The sequence below is a fragment of the Aegilops tauschii genome, chromosome 2 (genome assembly GCF_002575655.3).
Source record: "Aegilops tauschii subsp. strangulata cultivar AL8/78 chromosome 2, Aet v6.0, whole genome shotgun sequence".
NCBI classification, from domain to species: Eukaryota; Viridiplantae; Streptophyta; class Magnoliopsida; order Poales; family Poaceae; genus Aegilops; species Aegilops tauschii.
In genome coordinates, this window is record NC_053036.3 from 348,571,557 (window position 1) to 348,596,318 (window position 24,762).

General features: G+C 48.1%; 1 protein-coding gene across 2 annotated transcripts; it reads right to left on the reverse strand.

Annotated features, from left to right (window-relative positions):
• Positions 1-726: 726 nt before the first annotated feature.
• Positions 727-5,124, reverse strand: LOC109782657 (protein FAR1-RELATED SEQUENCE 5). Of its 2 annotated transcripts, none has more exons than XM_073508565.1 (2): positions 3,379-5,124; positions 727-2,631 (listed from the first exon to the last, which is right to left on the reverse strand). In XM_073508565.1, exons 1-2 carry the CDS (start codon positions 4,397-4,399, stop codon positions 2,546-2,548), a joined length of 1,107 nt encoding a protein of 368 aa, XP_073364666.1. In that variant the 5' UTR covers positions 4,400-5,124; the 3' UTR covers positions 727-2,545. The 2 variants fall into 2 exon arrangements, with proteins under 2 accessions (XP_073364666.1, XP_045089397.2); XM_045233462.2 differs by having other exon boundaries at positions 2,705-5,124.
• Positions 5,125-24,762: the final 19,638 nt, after the last annotated feature.

The window sequence follows — 24,762 nt, forward strand, 5'->3', positions numbered from 1 at the left end:
CATTTATTGGAATTTATTCGGATTTTATTTGCAATTTTTTTATTGCATTAAAAATATTGCATGTTTTCAAAATATTTATTTTGTGTTAAAAAATGTTCACCCTATTCTAGATTTTCTAACTAGACAGGGAAAATTTATTTTATATTTTTCTGACTTTTATTTATTTTTCTACGAATTTTTCCGCGGAACGTTTAAAAAAAAAAACGCGCGCGCCCGCCGGGCCGAGCCCAGCCGCGCCAGGCCGCCGGCCCACCCCGCGCCTCTCTCCTCTCCGCGCACGGGACGCCGCCGCGCCGTGTCCTCCATGGGCACGGGACCGAGCCGCCGCCGGAGCTTGCCCCCTCCTCCAAGCCGAGCTCTCCCCCCCCCTTTATATACCCGCACCCCCCTCTCTCTCTCACCCCGCCGCCGCCTGCCTTGCCCGCCGCCGCCGCCGGAGTTGAGCTCGGGAGCCGCCGCCCCTCGCCCTCCCCGAGCACCCCGCACCCCGCCGCCCTCGCCGGAGCCTCGCCGGAGCCCCGCCGGAGCCGCCCCCGACGAGGTACTGCCTCGCCTCGTTCGTTGCCGGTTTTTGTTAAAAAAAACCCTTCGTTTAAAAAAAACCCTAGATCGGTTTTGTTTTTCGGTTTTATTATTTTGCGAGCGTTCACCGAACCGTTCGTTTTAACGAACGCGTTCGTCGGTTTTTCTCTGTTAACGAACGTCCGTTCTTTAACCGTTCGTCCGTTTTTCTTTTTCGTCGGATTTTTCCGTTATTTTCTCAGATTCGATTTCTGATCGAATCTTCGTTTCTGTTTAACTTCTCGCTTGTTTATCGGAATCAGGCGATTCAAGCGCCTAGAGTTTCGTCTCGAAATTCTCTTTCCGTTTAACCTACTCAAACAAGTTTTTGCTACAGTAAAATTTGACCTAGATCCAGATTAGTAAACGAAGCTTATTTCTTTCGCAGTTTGACTTTCGTTGCTTCTTTCGAGTTGATTCTTTTGCAAACCGGAGTTCTTAAGTTGAACTTTCTGGTTGGATCTTTCATTCGAGTTTTACCTGTGCATTAGATGAGTACTGATTGTATGCTTGTTTGTTTGCGATAGAGTACCCGGAGTGTGCCGCTTGTTACTTCGAATCGCTAGGTTTCGCGGATCATCAGCAAGGCAAGTAACACTTTGATCATATACCTTCCATACCCAGTTTTTATTGCATTAGATCTATTCCTCAAACAATTGCATGATTAGGATCTAATTAAATTGTGGGTATTGGGAAGTAGTTGAGGTAGTACCTATTACCTGTTTTACTTTCAAACCCTTGGGAGTTACTTCTACGTTTGCTATTTATATTGCCATGCTATGCTCGTAGACGTGGATTGGGTTTGAGAGATTTCCATGACAGATGTGAGATTGTTAATTAATGGTTTACTTAAGGTGGCAACTAAAACTCACATCTGGGTGGATTGAGGTACCTGGGTATTCCAGGATTGCCTGTTTTTCTTTTGGACCGCCACCCAAGTTCAAAGGGATCATGAGATTGTTCATGCTAGAAACTTCCGTGTGCAGCCGCAAGCTATTATGGGCTCTAGCATAGTTGATTAAGTTGTGTGAACTCTTACAGTGGTAGACTAGCAGATGTAGGGGAAAGTAGGTGTAACTGTCTACCCATACGTAAGGTGCAAACACTTCTGAAAGACTGTGTCTCGGTCATCCGTTACTCAAACACCATGTAGTGCGAGTAATCCAACGGAGGAGATCGAGTCTTGTGGGGAAAAGTGCACAAACCTCTACAGAGTGTACAAACTAATCATGGTTAGCCGTGTCCCCGGTTATGGACAACTTGAGTATCTAGTACTTGGATTATCATGTGAATCTCATCACTATGTTACTTCTAATTAATTTTGTTGGGTTATTGATGACATTTAATTGGGATTGAGATGCTGTCAACCATCTCAATGTTTCACAACCACCATGATAGTTAAATAAAATTTATTCCTTTGAAGTAGGATAAAATTGGCTTTTCGCAAAATTGTAACCATAGAGCTTTCCACCAGCCATATATGCATGTAGTATAGCATTATTATTGTTCATTATTCTCTATGTGTTACATTGCCAGCATATTCTATGTGCTGACCCGTTTTCGGGCTGCAACGTTTCATGTTGCAGACTTTTCAGACGACGAGTAAGGTGCCTTAGGTCGTGGTCTTATACTCAGTGATGCCGCTGGAGTTGATGGACTCACTTATCTTCCAAGTCTTCCGCTGTTATCGTTATTAGATAGCCTTAAGCCATATTTATCATACTTATTCTCTTTGGAGATATTCGATGTAATAAGTGTGTGATTGCTACTCTGTTATAAATCCTCCATTTGTACTGTGCGTGTCAGCATTACTGATCCAGGGATGACACTGGTGCACAGCAGCACAGACCATTTGAGGTCTGGTCGCTACAAAGGCGGAGCCATCAAGAGCTGGGTGAAACTCATGATAGCATTGCACTCTTGGGACTCCATATTTACTCCTTTGGTGTTGTCACACTTCTCCACTAGTACTTGAGGCTGTACATCATCCTTCTTTTGTTGCACACCATCCTTCTTCTTCTTTTGCACACCATCCTTCTTTTTTTGCACACCATCCTTCTTCTTTTTTGGCTGCCAATGAAAAGTATAGTAATTAGTTTACAAAAGAAGAATAAAAACATATCATGTACCAATCACAGCATACATTTTCTCCCGTTTTGGTCGGTGCGGTAGATTTCAATGGTATACGCTTCCCCTTGAGTAACTTATCAAGCCAAGTTTGCTTTCTCCTTAATTTTGTTGCCGGAACCTCTTTTTTCTTCAGTCGTGCAGCTCTAAGCAATTCATCTATTTGCTGCACATTTGGGTCAACATTCTCTTTGTCTTTATATGGTTCATACATAGCACTAGTGGCATTGAGTATTTCCTGTATGCTAGGTGCAACGGAGGCAAGTGCATTAGCCAATAGCAAACAACACTGTGGGGAGCTGGCTGCTCTATGTGCCACATTGTGAAATTGATGAGACAAATCCCTGTACCGAAGTTGAGCTTCAAGTTTTGGATTTTCTACCACTTTCCTTCCTTCCTTATCTTCTATACTTCCATTGCGAGCTTCTCTAGTCCATCTCTTCAAGACATAATGTGTCGGCAATGTCTTTATATTCATCAAATCAAGGACTTTTAGACCATGTCCACACAATATCCCCGTCCTATTGAACATTCCACAACTACATGAAACCGTTTTGGTCAAAGGATCACCTATCACTATGCGCTCCTCCTCAAACTCTAAATCACCATGCAAACTCGCAATAGCAACGACAAATCTGTTATTTCCATCCAATACTCTACAACATGCAGCCATTGATCTTTCATACTCACCTTGGAAAGCTTCAAATATAATCGAAGTGTACACTTTGCTTGCTTCCACCAACATAGGAGTGAACATCTTAATTCTCGGTATATATTTTCTTGCATTGAATTCAGATTCCAATTCCTTTGTTCTTTTTACTTCCACCGTCCTCTCAAAATGCATCAAGAACCGAAGAATATGAAAATCTGATTTCAAATGATTTTTCAACGCATTGTTGAAGCTCTCACTTAATTGTGTACTTCTCACTCCCAAGCTAAAGACATCTCTCATATAACATTCAACCCATTTTTCTTTCACCTTGTAGATGCTATCTAACCAAGTTTGCTTATGCACTTTGAGCCTCATATTGTCAAACGCTTCTTCAAATGCTGCCTTGTCCTCATATCCATACATACAAGCACCAAAATCCGTGAGAATATGAGGCTCTTTTTCTTCATCCTCCACTCCCACTTGAGTTAAATGTTTGACATCATTTTGCATGATATGAAATGTACACAGTCCATGATATGATTCTGTGAAGACCTTCTCTATGGCTCCTCCCATTGCTGCATCTTGATTGATATAGATAGTTCTAGGCTGCCTTCCATTGTGTGCGGCTAGAAATGTCTCAAAGAGCCATATATATGAGTCACGTGTTTCATCAAACATCAATGCAGCACCAAAAATGGTTGTTTCTCTAAACTGATTGAGCCCAAGAAAAATACCAAATGGCCTATACTCTTTGTTCGTGCCAAATGTAGTGTCAAAAGTGACAACATCACCAAAGTGTGCATAGTCAAGTAGCATTTTAGCATCAACCCAGAATATGTTGGCTATATGCTCCTCACAATCCAACTGCAAATGATATTGGAATGATGGATTCTCAGCTATCTTGTCACGAAAGAACTTCAACATACTACCGGCCTGTCCATAAGCCATCTCCCGCTGCCGCTTGGTTCGCAAATGATTCTTTTGGTCAGTCAAAGTGTAACCAACGTTGAACTTCCCACTAGCTCGACGACATGCAACCTCATGTGAAGCTTTTGGCATAATTCCAGAATCATCGGCTATTTCTATCTCTAAAGCTTGCACATCTGAAATCTTCCTTTGTGATGCCAACAAGTGACAGGTTTGTGGCAATTGAAGGAGGTGATTGTGTTCCAAATCAACTTCGGTGACTTCAAAAAATTTGGCCACTCAATCAAATGAAACAATCATCCGAACTCTACAATTGGTTCTTGTTTCAGCTCTAATGCGCTTCGGCTCGTGATCTATTTGACTTTTCCTTCGAATGTCTTCATTGGAACAAACAAATCTACATGAAGTGATTGTTCCATCAATTCTGCTTCTGATGGTATTTCTTTTCCTCACATCAAAGCCTATGTGACCTCCATATTGCACCCAGAACTCCCAAGCCTCATCCGAATTTCTGAACCGCATACCAACTTCAGGTATCCTGTTGCCAATCGATCCCATCGCACAACGCACAATTCTGCCAAATTCCACAGTGTATACTCAAAATAGAAGTACAATACTCGCTGCAAGTCTCCATATTTATTCAGAAATGTAGTGCTGACTCAAAATAGAAGTAGTTCATATGTTGAAACCACAAAGCTTAGCAGATTATAGTCTTATCGAGATGCACATCAGTACTTAACTCGCTGCAAGTCTCCATATTTATTCAGAGTAGTGCTGACTAATATTTTCAGAGTGTAGTGCTGCAAGTCTCCATATTTATTCAGAGTATAGTTTGTCACTATTAGTATTATACCGGTGACTGGACAACCAATTATATCAAATACCACAGCAGGACGTACATTATGGTTAGCTCTACCAGTATACAAATACCAATTTCAATTTTGTTGCCTGCATCTGAGTGCACTAACCAGAGACAGCGCGAGGAGCCTGGGAAAAGCTCGTGCATAGCGATGTCAGCTAGCTTTGCCCCAACAAAAATCACTACTAAGCAAGTAATCAGACTAATCTGCAGTGAAGAGTTGCCGGACGAGCCCGGGAGCTGGCTCCGCCTCTGGCACTAATGGAATAAGAGAGAGAGAGGGGGGACCTGAGAAGAGGTCGCTGATGATGATGAACGGTCCCCAGCTCGCGGCGGCGCTCGTCCTCGGCTCCCGCGGCGGACGGCGCTCGTCCCCGACCCGCGGCGGCGTTCGGCCCTGGTTCCTGCGGCGGACGGCGCTCGTCCCTGCCTCTCCTCAGTGGCGACGGCTGACAGCGGGCGGCGGCCGGCGAAGGCCGCGAGGCGAGGATACGCCGGCGAATCGCCACGCCAAAGCCCGCCTTTTCCTTACCTTCCCCGCCAGATTTTTTTGCTGACCCGTGCTCGATTTGGTCTGTATCTGGATGTTGTTTTTGCCTTGGAGTGCTGCTGTCCGTTGGATTCTGGCTGGGCGGTGGATGGAAGGCCGCGAGGCACACGGTGACATGCCGTTTGCATGTCACCTGATCTGCGTCTCTAGAGCTACCAATATGTCTATTCTAAGTCATATCGACGAGGAGGCAAGTCCAATTACAATCGACCACAAGCGCGACACACAGTTTTACGATGAAGATGTAAAGCTTGTTACTAGAGTACCGTGTGGAGCTTCACCTGTTCGGGCTCCAGGCCAGAATGTTTCAGAGAGGTCCTGTCACAGATCAGAAGCATGTTTGGCATCGAACAAGGAGAGCACAACATATTTACAATGGTTGAAGCTATGAAGATGACATAAGGCGTCGTATGATAGATCAGGAGAGAAGAACAAATTCAAAGTGGTGCTGGTGATCTGCGCATGCACATTCCTCCTTGCCCCCAACAATGAAGAACGACTACTTCTCCAACCCTAGCCCTAGCTCTCCTCTCTCTCTCTCACTGAGCTCTCTCTCCCTCTCTGACGCCGTGGCGCGAACCAACGAATGAGAAGGGAGAAGAAGAGGGACACGGTGGATTGCCGGCGCACGAACGCCCCGCCGAAACAACAGCGATCTTATTTTCCCTGAGCACGAACTCAGCCCGCGGCTGTTACAATGTCTAAGGGCGAGTTCTTATACCCTGGGCCATGTCTAGGCACGCACCCACGCCCCAGTCCACGCCGAGCGCCTGGTCCGGCCCCGCTCCGCCTGCGCCCGTGGCATGCACGCACACGCCCGGGTCGTGGTGAGCCAGCCAGGACCAACTCCACACGCCCCCTTTCTCGCCAACTAACAGCACACACACACGTACGGTGTAGCCGTGCACAGTCACCCCCATGCACCACACGCACGCGCACACACACACCTACACCGCGGTCCCGACGCGCCTGACGCGTTCAGTGCGCGCCCATACACGCACCAGCTGTGTCGAGCTCGTCGCCGCGGCTTATTACACACAACACTCGCGCCCTAAGCCGCGGCTCAGAGCAAGCCGCCATCCTCGACGTCGCCGTCCACCAGCAGCGCACACTCCCACGCCGGCTCCTTCTGTAGCTGAGGGCAACCGCGTTTGAAATGGCCGCGCTCGCCGCACTTGTAGCAGCGGCCTCGCCGGTTGCCGCCGAAGCCCGACGCCACGCTCCGCACGTCGTCGTCGTCCCGCGCACCGCCATGCTGCCGATCTCGAGCTTGCCATTGTGCCGCCGTGTACATGAGCGCGCCGTCTGCTCGCTCGCCGCCCACCTGCCCGCGCTATCGCAGCCGCTCGTCGAACGCCTTCATCCGCCCGAGCGCTTCCTCGAACGGCATCGTTGTGATGTCGCCGAACTGCACGATCCCGACCACCGCCATGTACGGGCGATCCGGCACGAAGTCAAGCAGTTTCTTCACGAGCGCGACGTCCTCCAGCGTCGAGCCCAGCCCCGCAAACCGCGCCGTCATCGCTCCGAGCTTGCCGGCGAAGCCATCCAGCGTGTCGCCGTCCGCCATGCGCAGGAGCTGGAACTCCCCTCGGAGCGTACCCAGCCGCGCCACCCGCACGGGATCCGCGCCGATGAACCGCGCCTTCAGGCTCGCTCACACCTCCGCCGCTGTCTTCTTCGACGCCACCTGCAGCAGCAGGTCCTCAGCGAGCGTGCCCAGCAGATATGCCCGCACCGGCTTGTCCTTCTTCGCGATCACGGCCGCCGCCGCGTCCCCCGGCACCACCACCGCCTCCCACAGCCCGGCCGTGTCGAGGTTGGCCTCGACCTTGATCGCCCAGGCCGTGTAGTTCTCTTCACGTGGCTCTGATGCCAATTGTTGGCGCAAAACCCTAGCCCTAGATCTCCTCTCTCTCTCACTGAGCTCTCTCTCTGAAGCCGTGGCGCGAACCAACGAAGGAGAAGGGAGAAGAAGAGGAACACGGTGGATTGCCGGCGCACGGATGCCCCGCCACAACAACGGCGATCTTGTGTTCCCTGAGCACGAACTCAGCCCGCGGCTGTTACAATGTCTAAGGGCGAGTTCTTATACCCTGGGCCACGTCTGGGCACGCACCCACACCCCAGTCCATGCCGAGCGCCTGGTCCGGCCCCACTCCGCCCGTGCCCGCGACATGCACGCACACGCCCGGATCGTGGTGCGCCCGCCAGGACCAACTCCACGCGCCCCCTGTCGGTGTCAAAACCGGCGGATCTCGGGTAGGGGGTCCTGAACTGTGCATCTGAGGATCGAAGTTAACAGGAGACAGGGACACGATGTTTACCCAGGTTCGGGCCCTCTTGATGGAGGTAATACCCTACTTCCTGCTTGATTATCTTGGATGAATATGGGGTTTACAAGAGTTGATCTACCTCGAAATCGTAATGGCTAAACCCTAGAAGTCTAGCCTATATGATTAGGATTCAGATTGCCTCTATGGACTAAACCCTCCGGTTTATATAGACACCGGAGGGGCCTAGGGTTGTACAAGGTCGGTTTGAGGAAGTAATCTTCATATCCGAACGCCAAGCTTGCCTTCCACGCCAAGGAGAGTCCCATCCGGACATGGGAAGAAGTCTTCTGTCTTGTATCTTCATGGCCCATTAGTCCGGCCCACGTCACATAGCCTGGACGCCCGAGGACCCCTTAATCCAGGACTCCCTCAGTAGCCCCTGAACCAGGCTTCAATGACGATGTGTCCAGCATGCAGATTGTCTTCGGCATTGCAAGGCGGGTTCCTCCTCCGAATACTTCAAAGCAGTCCTCGAACACAGAAAACGTGTCCGGCTCTGCAAAACAGGCACCACACACAGCCGCAAAGAGTATAATATTTAACAAGTCTCATCTGCTGACAACTTTTGTAGCGAGACGTTACGTCCCTGCCCGGTCATTATTTCGAACCGTTTTTTAGCCTCCTGCTCCATATTTCAAGATGCGGTTTTCATTGGCATGTCTTGTCGAAGCAGAGATCGTGTCCCCCTTATCGCGGGATTCTCATTAATACGGGCATGGGTAATCCAACCGTGCCGCCCGCATGACCCTTGGGGAATAGGCGAGTTTTAAGGCGAGTGGGGAGGCGCTTGATATTCGCTGCCTTTATAAGAGGATAAGGATCTACTCTTTCACCCATGCCTTCTTCCTCTTTGCCCATCCGCTCTCGAGCTCCAGCGCCCAAGCTTCCATCCTTTCCGCCTCAAAAAGCACTCCGACCATGTCCGGATCTGGAGCGCAGGGCAAGTGGATGGCCTCCTCCGTCACGGAGAAGGACATCACAAAGCTCCGGGAGGCGGGGTACTTGGCCCAGGAAATCGCCCACCGGCTTCTGGCCAAGGGGCAGATCGTCTCCACCCCGGAGCCCCATGAGAGGGTGGTATTCATCCCTCACTTCGTCCGCGGGTTAGGGTTTTCTCTCCACCCCTTCGTCCGCGGACTCATGTTCTACTATGGGCTAGATTTCCACAATCTAGCCCCAAATTCTTTCCTCAACATCTCGGCATTCATTGTCGTGTGTGAGGCCTTCCTCCGCATCTCACCCCACTTCGGATTGTGGCTAAAGATCTTCAACGTGAAGCCGAAGGTGGTGGATGGTCAACACGCAGAGTGCGGAGGCGCTATGGTGAGCAAGCTGTCCAACGTCACATGGCCCAAAGGCACCTTTGTGGAGACCGTCAAAGGGTGGCAATAGCAGTGGTTCTACGTCACAGAGCCCCGTGACGCCACCTGGGCCGCGGCTCCCGAATTCAAGTCTAGGGCCCCAATGCGGCTTACCTCCTGGCTAAAAAAGGGCCTGGACTGGGCGTCGTCGGACGAGGTGTCAGCGCTGCAGATGTGCATTAAGAGCATGGTTGACAAGAACATCAAGCTTTTCAATGTGATCCAGGTGATGCTTTTTCGCCGGATCCTTCCTTGCCAAAGCCAGACTTGCAATTTGTGGGAGTTCGATCCGGCCAAGCACCAGACCTTGCAACAGTTCGTCGGCTCCACACATGAAGGCATCTGGAAGGTGCTTTTCAAGGCCAATGAACGTGGCCGAAGACGACCGAGGACCGTGGGTATAACCTGACCCACCCAGCCAGTCCGGTAAGTCTTTCATATTTCCAGGTGTATCCTCTACCTGTGCATTCAAGGAAGATGTCTAAGCCTCTCCATTTGTCTTTTCAGGGCTGGACAAAGAAGGCGGAGCGGATTCAGTGTCCGGCTCCGTTGCCCGAAAACCCAGCTATCCCACTTCTAACGAAGATGCTGGTCCCGGCGCCCTACCAGGCGCCGGAGAAGAAGGACAAGAAGAAGGGCCAGGCGGCAAGAAGCGGCCTTCGCCGTAAAGGCACTTCGGGCGCGACGTCCGAAGACGCCAAAACCCACTCCTCCCCCGCCGAGGACGAGGAGGAGGAGGAAAGCAACTCTCCCCCCTAGGGGGGAAGGAAGAAAAGGGCGACCCCCATGGATCTAGATGCAGAGGCATCCGAGAAGCGGAGGGTCTCCCTTGCGGATGACTCCGCGTTGGACACCGATAGCAGCTTCGAGTGGCGTCCCAGGGAGAAGCCCTGGCCGAATCGTCAGTACTCAAGGGCACTTATAAACATATATATCCAGCTTCTTTACTTCATGGTTTTAATATGTTAAATCATGTGCTGCAGTCTGGCTCACGCCCGCCCCCAGCGATCCTCATCTTCGGGGAATTCGCTGGATCTAAATGTGATGGACAACGGGTCACTTCCGGCGGCCTCCTCCCCCAAGGCTACGGACGACGCCGAGGTGTTGTCCCGAAGGACCTTCCCAGGCCAGGGAGAGGTACAGGAGGCTGTCAGGGTGGCGCCAGAGGGTGATACCTCGGCCGCCGGACACATGGGGGAGCAGATCCCCCTGGAGACTGGCGATGGGGGCCATATCCAATTCGGCCCCCAGCCGAATACTATTCCGGAGGCCCATACGGCTCCGGAATTAGGTAAGCGGCCTCCTTCGAAAGAAGGAGGTGGACCTATTCCGCCGGTGACCTCTGTCCATCCAGAGGCACCGGATACTCTACTGGAAGCGCTGCAAAGTGCTTCCATTGTTGAGGAGCACCGTACCCTTATGGGTACGGTGGTTGAGAGGGTTCAGTCCGCTAAGAGCAGACTGACCGAAGCCTGCACCAGCCTTCTAACAGGCTTTGAGGTATGTGATGTAATTACACAAAAAGAATGTCGTAGTATAGATAGTAGCCCCTGAGACTCTGTCCGGTGTTCGAAAAGAAAGGCCGGACAGAGGATCAAATAATTTTCGCATGAGACTAATCATATGTGTCTATGTGAATAAGCAGGCGTCGATGCTGGCTGCGACCTCCCATGCGGCCAAAGTCTCCAAACTGAAGCAGAGTCTGGAGCAGGCCGATGAAGAGCTCGGCCGTGTCAAGAAACAACTAGAGGGCAAGCAAGGTATGCAATGGCCTATGCAGATCTAAAATGATATGAATTGTTTGTGTTGATCATGTTATTATGGTGTTTCACATGAGCTGCGGCCGAGGTGGAGTCCCTCAAGAATGTGTTGGCCGAGGCCCAGAAGAAAGCGGAGAAGGAACAAGCCGCCCGCGAGAAGCACGAGTCAAGGGTCGGGGAGGTTCAGCAGGATCTCCAAGATGCCATAAAGAAATGCGAGTCCTTGGAGCGCAAGATTGTGGACCAAGAGTCCAAACTTGCTAAGGCCCGCCAAAGCGCACAAGAGGCCTAGGTTGAAGCCCAGGGCACCCTCCAGGAAATCTAGGAGGCCAAGCAGATTGCGGCAGGTAAGACCTTTATTATGCTGAGCAAATTTGTGAAGAAAAGGTACCTCTTACTGACCCGGATTTGGAGTTCTCCAGGAGCGTTTGCGGATCTACCTCGCAGTGTGGCTGATGCTGCGGAGTTCTTCCGACCCGAAGAGGGGAGCGCAACGGAGAAGCTGTTCTGGTCGCAATACCTTGCGCCGGAGCATCCAGTGCCCCTCAGCGATCAGCTGAAACAGCTGACTGAGCTGCACAGGATGGCCGGATTGGCCATGAAGGATTTGATAATCCGTCTATGGCCTGCCGAAGCCATGCCCAGCAGCCACTTCGGGCTCGTGAAGCGGCTGGTCGACGCCTGCCCTTGGCTTGATGCCATAAAGCGATCGGTCTGCATTGAAGGTGCGCGGATGGCCTTCGCCCGTGTCAAGGTGCAGTGTGCGAAGATGAACGTCGTCAAGCTCGCGACCGAGGGACCGCCCGCGGGCAAGGAGCACTGCACGCCCGAGCGGTATTTTGATGACGTCCTGGAGGGATCCCGCATTGTAGAGGGCCAGTGTGCGAAGGACGTTATCTTTGAATGAATACATTCATGTTATCCAGTCCTGTATTATGAAACAAAGCCTATATGTAATATATTACTTGTTGTTTGTTGAAAAAAATTCCTCCTGTGCGGCCGTTCATTAAATCTGAGAGTTGGCCAGTCGTCGGCTTCAGCCCCCACGTAGGTAGTACGGGGGTGTTCGGGTTGGAACCTAAACACACTTGACCCAAGGTTTTGGTCCTTGAAGGAGGTGTTTAGCGTAGCGAACCAGGCAATCGGACTATGTGGCTTTATCACCCTCACTTAGCCATAGAAGTTTGACAATAGGAGTGTAGGCGCAACCCCTAGTTAGTATTTGTGTATCCGGACTAGGGTGCTGTAGACACCTGATCGGGTGGAGGCCAATCCGTCGCATAATGCGGAAAAAATCGCAAGAGATTTATGTGTAGCCTCCGAATAGCTGACCAGCTCTCGCCGCATCATGACAGTCAGTTTTCGGCTTTCTCTACCGAGGTGTTTATCCAGATGAACCAGAAACACAATCGCAGTAGTTCTCCCTTTACTACCCTAGCCGATAAGACGGAACGTACGGTAGCAAGCACAGGAGTCGGGCAACCCAACTATTGACCAAAGACATGATTCGGAGCCAATGCATATAATGCTATATTCAGCGCGCCGAACTATACTGTAAAAAGTGTTCGGACTTGTTGCCAACGTACGGAGCACAATGGAGCCCCTGGCGAGTTAAGTCATACCAAAGTGTACGGGTGCAATCGATAAGAATAGCGAAATATAATGAAGTAGTAAGCCAGTGCCACATATGTTTGGTCGCAAACTGTTTCCATTATAATTTGATTGATACGTCAAAGCATATTTGTACAAATAATACGATAAGCAGCAGGGCTATTTAACAAGCCGAGACCAAGGGGAAGCTGTGTGCGGGTCCTGAAAATAGGCGAAGTGATCATCAAGAAGACCATCTGGATATTTGGCCACACGTCCATGCGGCTCGCCTCCTTGGTATGTGTATCCTTCGAAATGATCGACGATCAGGCCGTCGTGAGGGGCCTGTGGAAAAAGAAACCTGAAAAGGATAAAAAGAAAAGGAAAGTATGTGTGCCCGGGTAAGGTCGAGCCGTATTGTGGACCACGATCGAGTTATGCCTCCGTCTTTGCCCATGGTATTTTGAGTGCGTAGTTATGTACGCGTGGTACGTACGCTGCCATTTGGTCGGGACTGAGACGGAGGCCGAATTGCTAGTCAAACTCCTGACGAGCTGGATTGTCATGCTGCAGAGTAGTCCGGACTCGTTTGATTGTGTCCGGGAGCTTGGCCGCTAAATTAATATTCTGCTTGATAAGGCCGCTCTGTACTTCCGCTGCTAGGGCCGCGGTGTGCTCCTCGGTACGGAGGGAGCGTTCCATGTTTCCATTGACTGTTATGACACCGCATGGTCTGTGCATCTTGAGTTTGAGATAGGCATAGTATGGCACCGTATTGAAGCGAGCGAATGCGGTTCGTCCGAGCAGTGTGTGATAGCCACTGCAGAAGGGGACGATGTCAATGACCAAGTCTTCGCTTCGAAAGTTGTCCGGCGATCCGAAGACGACTTCCAATGTGATTGAGCCCGTGCAACGGGCCTCTACACTTGGTATTACTCCTTTAAAGGTAGTTTGTGTGGGCTTGATCCTTGAAGGATCGATGCCCATCTTGCGGACTGTGTCCTGATAGAGCAGGTTAAGGCTGCTGCCACTGTCCATGAGGACTCGCGTGAGGTGGAATCCATCAATGATTGGGTCGAGGACCAGTGCAGCTGAGCCACCGTGACGGATACTGGTCGGATGGTCCCTGTGATCGAAGGTGATCAGGCAGGATGACCATGGATTGAATTTTGGGGCGACTGGCTCTATCGCATAGACGTCCCTAAGTGCGTGTTTGCGCTCTCTCTTGGGGATATGGGTAACGTATATCATGTTCACCGTTTTGACTTGGGGGGGGGGACTTTTTCTGTCCCCCTGTGTTCGGTGGACGGGGCTCCTCGTCGTCGTCTTCACTTGGCGACCCCTTCTCCTTGTTCTCGGTATTTAACTTACCGACCTATTTAAAGACCCAACAACTTCTGTTGGTATGATTGGCGGGTTTATCGGGGGTGCCGTATATCTGACATGGACGATCGAGTATTCGGTCCAAGCTGGATGAGCCCGGATTACTTCTTTTAAATGGCTTCTTCCGCTGACCGGACTTGGAGCCACTAAATCCGGCGTTGACCGCCGTGTCATCGGTATTGTCACTGTTGCTTCGACGCTCTATTGTGTCGGGGCTTGCCGTTGCTATTTTTGGCTTCAGAGGTGCCAGGTTCGCTTGCATTATTATTGCTACGGGCTAGCCAACTATCTTCGCCTGTGCAAAAGCGGGTCATAAGTGCCGTGAGGGCTGCCATGGACTTCGGCTTCTCTTGGCCGAGGTGTCGGGCGAGCCATTCGTCGCGGATGCTCTGCTTAAAGGCCGCTAGGGCTTCGGCATCCGGACAATCAACGATCTGGTTCTTTAGTTAAGAACCTAGTCCAGAATTTCTTGGCCGACTCTCCGGGCTATTGAACTATGTGACTTAAGTCGTCCGCATCCAGAGGTCGAACGTATGTACCCTGGAAGTTGTCGCGGATGGCGTCTTCCAAGTCCTCCCAGCTGCCAATAGAGTTTTCTGGCAGGCTGTTTAACCAGTGTCGAGCTGGTCCCTTGAGCTTTAGCGGGAGGTATTTGATGGCATGAAGATCATCGTTGCGAGCCATATGAATATGGAGAAGAAAGTCCTCAATCCATACCGCGGGGTCTGTTGTTCCATCATATGATTCAATATTCACGGGTTTAAACCCTTCTAGGAATTCGTGCTCCATTACTTCATCAGTGAAGTAGAGGGGGTGTGCGACGCCTCTATATTGGGCCAAGTCGCGATGCAGTTCGGATGGAGTCCGTCTGCGGTTTTCGGCCCGGACGTGGTTATGCTTGTCGCGTCCGGCTAGATAGCCGTCCTCGCGCGTCGGGGCGCGCCCCCTGATCCGTAGATCGATCTGGTCTGACCTGCTCTATTTTCTAGGTCCTGCCGTAGGTCGTACGTATATCCCCGAGCTGTTGTGTCTCTACCTTTACGATGAGGTAGTGCGGGCTGGTGTTCGGCTTGAGTTGTCGTCTTGTCACGACCACGCGGTGGTCGGTCGGCCGCATTACGTGTTGATGGTACGGGCTCCAGCGCCTCGTTGTCGAATTGAGGTAGCAGCTTACACTTCGGGTAACTCTTGGTTGGGCACCCGAGGCCGTATTCCTCGGCTGCCAGGACATTAGTCCATCTGTCGTTGAGCAGATCTTGGTCAGCTTGAAGCTGCTGCTGTTTCTTTTTCAGGCTCCTTGCAGTGGCTATTAGTCGACGCTTAAAGCGCTCCTGCTCAAGGGGTTCCTTAGGCATGATAAAGTCTTCGTCGCCGAGGCTCACCTCATCCTCGAAGAATGGAAGATAATTACTATCCTCCGAGTCTTCGTTTACAGCCTATTCATCAGGGCCAATTTGCCCATCTTCCCGATCGTCCTGTTCGGAGGTTGGCTCGACGGGGTCTTCTTGATCTTCGGCCTCGTCCGGAGTATTGTTGTCTCCGGTGCCGGAATTGCTGTCTCTTCCACGGTGTGATTTAGAGCGGCACCACTGACGTCGGCGCTTTGGTTGTATCTTAGGAGGTGTATCCTCAACTGGATTTTTCTCGTTATCGCCGTTATCTTCTTTGGGTACATGTCATACGAAGAGGTGGTCGTCCAGCGTCCGGTAAATGGCAGGTTTTGGGCCTGCTCTTCTCCGGCATTGTCATCCATACGTCGATGTCTTTGGAGCCATAATTGAGCATGTCGGTTAAGTCCTCGACAGTGGCTATGAAGTGGGTGGTGGGTGGGATGTAAAATTCCCCGCTCTCAGCCCCTAGTCCGGGTTGGGCGTAGTTCGAACATTGCCCCTCTGTAATGACGAGGGATCGCATTAAGCCTAGAGCCTCGCTTAAATGCGAGGTTTGGTCAGGGAGAAGAGGGTTCGCGGTGTACGACAGGAAGGAAACTCCTTGGCCGAACTCACACGATGCTGACTCCGAGGGTCCGGAGCCAGTGTTCGGAGAAGAGTTCGGCTTCATGATGATGACCAGTGTCATTACTTCCTCCGACTCTCCCGTACTAGGCTCAATAGCCGTAGAGAGTCCGGCGGGCTCGGGAATCCCGTCTTCGGACCTGGTGATGCGCTCCGGATCTAAGGCCAGAGCGAAGGTTGGAGTCGCGAACCCTTGGAAGACCAAGTCTCCTCATATATCAGCGACATAATCCAGATTTCCAAAACTAATCTGGTGGCCTGGGGCGTAGCTATCGATCTGCTCTAGATGGCCAAGCGAGTTGGCCCGTAGTGCGAAGCTGCTGAACACAAAGATCTAGCCGGGGAGAAAGATCTCCCTCAGGGCAACATTGTTGTAGATGACAGATGGAGCCATCGAACCTTCTGACAACGACACAACGGAACTCTCAATGAAAGCACCAATGTCGGTGTCAAAACCGGCGGATCTCGGGTAGGGGGTCCTGAACTGTGAGTCTGAGGATCGAAGGTAATAGGAGACAGGGACACGATGTTTACCCAGGTTCGGGCCCTCTCGATGGAGGTAATACCCTACTTCCTGCTTGATTATCTTGGACGAATATGGGGTTTACAAGAGTTGATCTACCTCGAGATCGTAATGGCTAAACCCTAGAAGTCTAGCCTATATGATTAGGATTCAGATTGCCTCTATGGACTAAACCCTCCGGTTTATATAGACACCGGAGGGGCCTAGTGTTATACAAGGTCGGTTTACAGAGGAAGGAATCTTCATATCCGAACGCCAAGCTTGCCTTCCACGCCAAGGAGAGTCCCATCCGGACACGGGAAGAAGTCTTCTGTCTTGTATCTTCATGCCCATTAGTCCGGCCCATGTCACATAGCCCGGACGCCCGAGGACCCCTTAATCCAGGACTCCCTCACCCCCTTTCTCGCCAACTAATAGCACACACGCACGTACGGTGTAGCCGCGCACGGTCACCCCCGTGCACCACACTCACGCACGCACGCGCGCGCGCACACACACACACACACCTACATTGTGGTCCCGACGTGCCTGACGCGTTCAGTGCACGCCCATACACGCACCAGCCATGACGAGCTCGTCGCTGCGGCTTATTACACACAGCAGGTTGGTGGTGTGTAGAAATACCATATCCTGCCCTCAATGGCTCTAGTGTCATCGTCGAGGATGAAGTTAATCTCTTTCGTCAGCTGATCAGATCCCTACGGTTCAACATCCTCCGAGGCAGTCGGGCCTACAACTACCATGGGTGAAGGACCTTTTTACAATTAGCTTGAAAACCATGAAACCAATACGTCTGTGTAAGTGTTCATCTATACCATGCTGACAGGCATTCCATGAATCAACAGTTCCCCTCGTGCTCGACAGAAGGAATCAACATGGAAACTTACTTCACAGTTGGAGGGACCAAGTTATTTGGCAGATCAAGGGACTAAATATTCAACATAGAATCATTTTTAGTTCAAAAGACAAATTGTTAGTAACATAGAGAGAATATCTGTTGTCCACTATTGTCATGGTGTTAGTGGGGCGTAGGGGCACCAGTGAGAAACATACTTGATATATACAAAGCAAGAGCCGAATCGTAGCGTTAGTTATTGCATGCAGACCACTGTTGGCGTTAGTGGATACACGCAGCTGGACGGCCGCCGGGCCAGCAGGATGACAACAACTCACGTACACTATGTTTGGCTCCATTCACACGGGTCTTTCCTGCTGCAACAAAAAAGACCCCAGCAAGCGGCTTCGTTTACTAGCACAAACGGTGTCGAACCGTGTACATTGAGCTAGACCAAAATGGCAAGTTCTCATGCCTCGCCCAGTGCAGCACAGCTTGGAACCTTTAGTAGTTTGACAGCCACGAGCCACTGAATATGTTTACCCGAAATAGTTCCTGTTGTGACTGTCGGGCGAGAAAGGCGCGGTAGCCTTTTGATCCCAAAACGACTGCAAAGTCAGAAAGTAGATTGCCATCCCGGGACTACTAGTACATAAAGGTGCATGCTGAGCTTACCTCTTGCATCATGGTGAAATTCAATAATTCAGAAATTCAGAACCTTATCAAACCAAAGGTGCGGATCTCAAAGTGCATGAACGGTTCCGATAACAACCCCCCCTAGCTAGTGTGGATAGCAAATCCATCCTCTCTATATATATGGCTTCTGCACAACATCTCCATCATCATTATCAGTACATCCTACGCAGGTGAATTAGTATGCACTTGATCCTAGAAAGGTATATATCCTTCAAACCAGAGGAGTGCTTCAAACTAACAACAGTACATAATATCCAACAAAAGAAGGTCATGCTACAGCAGCAGGATACATGGCTCAGTCTAGATATCAGTACGAATCAAGTTGTGCATATTTGTTGTTGGCATGAACCACATCGCCGCATGTCGGGTTTGCAAAAGCCATCCATCACATGGAAGCTTGATGCCTTTCACACACTGAAGATTATCTGGCAACAAGCTGTGTCGACGAATCTCTGGATATGGTGATTCATGAAACCCATGGTATGATGTGTAAACACAGTTCCCCCTGGCGAATGGAAGTTGCATAACACAGTAATCATCACCGGTGATATGATCGATGATTGGTTGGATGATCGGATAATTGAGACCAAGGAACATGGAGTGGTTGCCGATGCTGTAAACCCGCCTCCAATTGAATACGCCTGGCCCAACGGAGTTGGGATCTTTCTCGACCACGAAGCAGCGATAGCCATCAATGTCACGAACGCCCCAGGCATTGTACTGCATGTGGTTTGATGTAATGGTTTGGTCAATTTGGTACGTGCAAATGAGCATCAAATGACCGCCGTCAGCTGAACGAGCAATAAACCACCACCCATCGGCTGGTATGATTCCAGGTCCTGGAATCATGAAGGCCAGCGCATTGCGCTGCTGCAACAATTCAAACTGGAGACCAAGAGGACAAAAGTAAACAATCATGTTCAGAGTATGTGTGGAATTAAGATTATTATAACAGTGACACATATCATAGATAGAGAATTGCAATGTCGTGGTCATAATCATACCCCAAGTTAAAAAATTAGCCAATGGCTTTCATATTCTAGCAACATATCATGGTTCAAACATTATGTAACAATGAGAGGAAAACAGCTATGACAGGGCCTACTCATATTCTACCATAACACTTACTATTGTTCTCATATCAACTCTAAGCAATAACATGCGTTGTTATAAAAATCTTGGAAATGAGAGTAACATATAGCAGTCATGAGGTTATACTCAAAATATCTATTCTAACAATCATTAGATGCCAATTGTTCTCATATCAACTCTAACAATAACATGTGTGGTCATAAAAATCTAGGAAATGAGAGGAACATATAGCAATGATGTGGTTATAGACATATTATCTATTCTAAATTTGTAACAATGAATATGCAGTCGTATTCATAAGGAAAGATGAGATGAGATAGAACAATTACACGACGATAGATTCCACCAGTATTGGCAGCCAATCTGTGCGTGACCGCATAAAAGATGCCATCATGCACTATAGCATCACACAGAAATGTTGGCTGAAGAGGATTGACGATGAGCCATAACCATGTATGGTGACCGGATTCCAGATAGACTAGTCCCATGTTGAACAAGGCGATGAGCTTGTAATCCATGTAGTCTTCTGATGGTGTGGGCACTTCGCAGATTACAACCTTCAGCAAACAGAGGTCGAGCCAAAAGCTCGACGCGTCTCGTGCGTAGTAGGCAGGAGTGTCCGGCGGGCCACGAGGCTCGATGGCGGCGTTATCCAACGATGGAAGGGTGATCTCTTGCTGGGTGTAGATATCCATGAGACGCCACAAACTACCGGACTGGTGGATGAGGACGATCCAGTTGGTCTTCATGCCCGCCCAGTAGTGGCCGCGCATGAAGGACAGGTGGGCAGTGATACGTCTCCGTCGTATCTACTTTCCCAAACACTTTTGCCCTTGTTTTGGACTCTAACTTGCATGATTTGAATGCAACTAACCCGGACTGACACTGTTTTCAGCAGAATTGCCATGGTGTTATTTATGTGCAGAAACAAAAGTTCTCGGAATGACCTGAAACTTCACGGAGATTATTTTTGGAAAATATAAAAAATATTGGCGAAAGAATCAAGGCCAGGGGCCCACACTCTTGCCACGAGGGTGGGGGGCGCGCCTGCCCCCCTGGGTGCGCCCCCTGCCTCGTGAGCCCCCTGGAGCTCCAGCGACCTCAACTCCAGCTCCATATATTCGTGTTCGGGGAGAAAAAATCAGAGAGAAAGATTCATCGCGTTTTACGATACGAAGCCACCGCCAAGACCTAAACTCTCTCGGGAGGGCTGATCTGGAGTCCGTTCGGGGCTCCGGAGAGGGGAGTCCGTCGCCATCGTCATCATCAACCATCCTCCATCACCAATTTCATGATGCTCACCGCCGTGCGTGAGTAATTCCATCGTAGGCTTGCTGGACGGTGATGGATTGGATAAGATTGATCATGTAATCGAGTTAGTTTTGTTAGGGTTTGATCCCTAGTATCCACTATGTTCTGAGATTGATGTTGCTTTGACTTTTCTATGCTTAATGCTTATCACTAGGGCCCGAGTGCCATGATTTCATATCTGAACCTATTATGTTTTCATGAATATATGTGAGTTCTTGATCCTATCTTGCAAGTCTATAGTCACCTACTATGTGTTATGATCCGGCAACCCCGAAGTGACAATAATCGGGACCACTCCCGGTGATGACCGTAGTTTGAGGAGTTCATGTATTCACTATGTGTTAATGCTTTGGTCCGCCACTCTATTAAAAGGAGGCCTTAATATCCCTTAGTTTCCATTAGGACCCCGCTGCCACGGGAGGGTAGGACAAAAGATGTCATGCAAGTTCTTTTCCATAAGCATGTATGACTATATTCCGAATACATGCCTATATTACATTGATGAATTGGAGCTAGTTCTGTGTCACCCTATGTTATGACTGTTACATGATGAACCACATCCGGCATAATTCTCCATCGCCGATCCAATGCCTACGAGCTTTTCACATATTGTTCTTCGCTTATTTACTTTTCCGTTGTTACTGTTACAATCACTACAAAACCCAAAAATATTACTTTTGCTATAGTTACCGTTACTTCCATACTACTTTGCTCCTAAATACTTTGCTGCAGATATTAAGTTATCCAGGTGTGGCTGAATTGACAACTCAGTTGCTAATACTTGAGAATATTCTTTGGCTCCCCTTGTGTCGAATCAATAAATTTGGGTTGAATACTCTACCCTCGAAAACGGTTGCGATCCCCTATACTTGTGGGTTATCAAGACTATTTTCTGGCGGCGTTGCCGGGGAGCATAGCTCTATTCTTTGAGTCACTTGGGATTTATATCTGCTGGTCACTATGAAGAACTTGAAAGACGCGAAAACAAAAATTTATCCCTCAACTACGAGGGGAGGTAAGGAACTGCCATCTAGCTCTGCACTTGATTCACCTTCTGTTTTGAGTAAGCTTGCGACACCTAAACCTGCTTCTGCTATTAATTCTGATATGTCGCATGTTATTGATGATGCCACTTCTGCTATGCATGATACTTATGATGAAACTACTTCTATGCTTGATACTACTGTGCCACTTGGTGAATTTCTTGATGAACAACTTGCTAGGGCTAGAGAGAATGAAATTATTGAAACTGATAATATTGATGAAAGTGATGATGAAGACTCTCCCAATAAATATGAATTGCCTGTTGTGCCTGAGGGCTATGTTATGGATGAAGAAACTGCTAGAGACTTTCTTGCTTGCAACGATAGAAGCGATCTTAAGAAATTATTAGCTAAGCTTAAACAAAAAACTCCGAATGCTAGAATGAAATATGATCCTGCTTATGCTACTTCACCTATCTTTGTTACTGATAAGGATTATGAATTCTCTATTGATCCTGATATAATTACTTTGGTTGAATCTGATCCTTTCTATGGCTATGAATCTGAAACTGTTGTGGCACATCTTAATAAATTAAATGATATAGCCACCCTGTTCACTAATGATGAGAGAACTCGCTACTTTTATATCCTTAAAATATTTCTGTTCTCATTAAAGGGTGATGCTAAGATATGGTTTCATTCTCTTAATCCTGGTTGTGTGCGTAGTCCCCAGGATATGATTTATTACTTCTCTGCTAAATATTTCCCTGCTCATAAGAAACAAGCCGCTTTAAGGGATATATATAATTTTGTGCAAATTGAAGAAGAGAGTCTCCTACAAGCTTGGGGGAGGCTTCTCCAATTACTTAATGCTTTGCCTGATCATCCTCTCAAGAAGAATGAAATACTTGTTATCTTTTGTAATGGACTAACCGATGCTTCCAGAGACCACCTGGATAGTTGTGTTGGTTCTATTTTCAGGGAAAGAACACCGGATGAAGCTGAAATTTTATTGAATAATATGTTAACCAATGAAAATAATTGGACACTTCCTGAGCCAACTCCTAAGCCAACTCCGAAGAAAAGGGGTGTTCTATTTCTCAGTCCTGAAGATATGCAAGAGGCAAAGAAATCTATGAAAGAAAAAGGTATAAAAGCTGAAGATGCTAAGAATTTACCTCCTATTGAAGAAATACATGGTCTTAATTTACCGTCTGTTGAAGAAATATATGATCTTAATTCATCACCTATTGAAGAAACTCATGGTCTTGATAACCCGACATAGGTAGTAAAGGTAAATTCTCTCTATAGATATGATAAAGCTGAAATCCCTCCTACCAAGTTTGCTAGCCAATGTTTGGATGAGTTTGATAACTTTATGGTTAAGAAAGAAGATTTTAATGCTTATTTTGGTAGACAATTAAAACAAAATGCTTATATGATTGAACACTTGGGTGATTATATGTCTAGAGTTAAAGGTGAACTTAAACTCATTAGTAAACATGCTTATATGGTTACCACTCAAGTAGAACAAGTACTTAAGGCTCAGAATGATTTGCTCAATGAATTGAATAGTAAGGATAATGATTTTGCTGTTAGAGTGGCTACTAGAACTGGTAAAATGACTCAGGAACCTTTGTATCCTGAAGGCCATCCTAATAGAATTGAGCAAGATTCTCAGAGAAATAATAAAGATGCACCTAGTCCTTCTAAAAAGAACAAAAAGAAAAATGATAGGACTTTGCATGCTTCTAGTGAACCTGTTGCTGAAATACCTAAGAATCCAAATGATATTTCTATTTCTGATGCTGAAACACAATCTGGTAATGAACATGAACCTAGTGATAATAATAATAATGATGATGTTCATGATGATGCTCAACCTAGCAATAATAATGATGTAGAAATTGAACCTGTTGTTGATCTTGATAACCCACAATCAAGGAATCAACGTTATGATAAGAGAGACTTTGTTGCTAGGAAGCACGGTAAAGAGAGAGAACCATGGGTTTAGAAACCCATGCCTTTTCCTCCCAAACCATCCAAGAAAAAGGATGATGAGGACTTTGAGCGCTTTGCTGAAATGATTAGACCTATCTTTTTGTGTATGCGTTTAACTGATATGCTCAAAATGAATCCTTATGCTAAGTACATGAAAGAAATTGTTACTAATAAAAGAAAGATACCGGAAGCTGAACTCTCCACCATGCTTGCTAATTACACTTTCAAGGGTGGAATACCTAAGAAGTTAGGAGATGCAGGAGTACCCACTACACCATGCTCCATTAGAAGAAACTATGTTAAAACTGCTTTATGTGATCTTGGAGCCGGTGTTAGTGTTATGCCTCTCTCTTTATATCGTAGACTTGATTTGAATAAGTTGACACCTACTGAAATATCTTTGCAAATGGCTGATAAATCAACTGCTATACCTGTCGGTATTTGTGAGGATGTGCCTATTGTGGTTGCAAATGTTACTATTTTAACGGACTTTGTTATTCTTGATATTCCCAAGGATGATAGTATGTCTATTATTCTTGGAAGACCCTTTTTGAATACTGCAGGGGCTGTTATTGATTGCAACAAAGGCAATGTCACTTTTCATGTTAATGGCAATGAGCATACGGTACACTTTCCGAGGAAACAACCTCAAGTTAAAAGTATCAATTCTATTGGAAAAATTCCATCGATTATTTTTGGAGGTTTTGAATTTCCTCTTCCTACTGTCAAAAAGAGATATGATATTCTTATTATTGGGGATGTGCATATCCCCGTTGAGGTAACATAGTGTTATTCGAAATTTCTCTGGTTTCATGTTACTCGAAATGAGTTTGTTAACAAGACTTGATCAACCTTGTTAGTGGATTCCTTTTGATGAGCATGAGATGGATGAAGTTAGAAGGCACAACCTTCTGTACCCTCTCTTTACTTTGTGTTATTTAGTTGAAATAAAGCAAAAATAGTATTTTTCTGTCTGTTTTCTGAATTATCCGTGCAATATAAAAATACCCTGAAAATAAAAGTTCTCCAAATGACCTGCCAATTTAATATGTTTTTTCTGGAATATTTGAGAATATTTGGCACTGAGAACACAACAGGGGGAGCAAGCACCTGGGCACGAGGGTCCAGGGCGCGCCCACCCCCCCTGGGCGCCCCCCGCCTCATGGGCCCACGGTGGCTCCCCTCCACTTATTCCTGCAC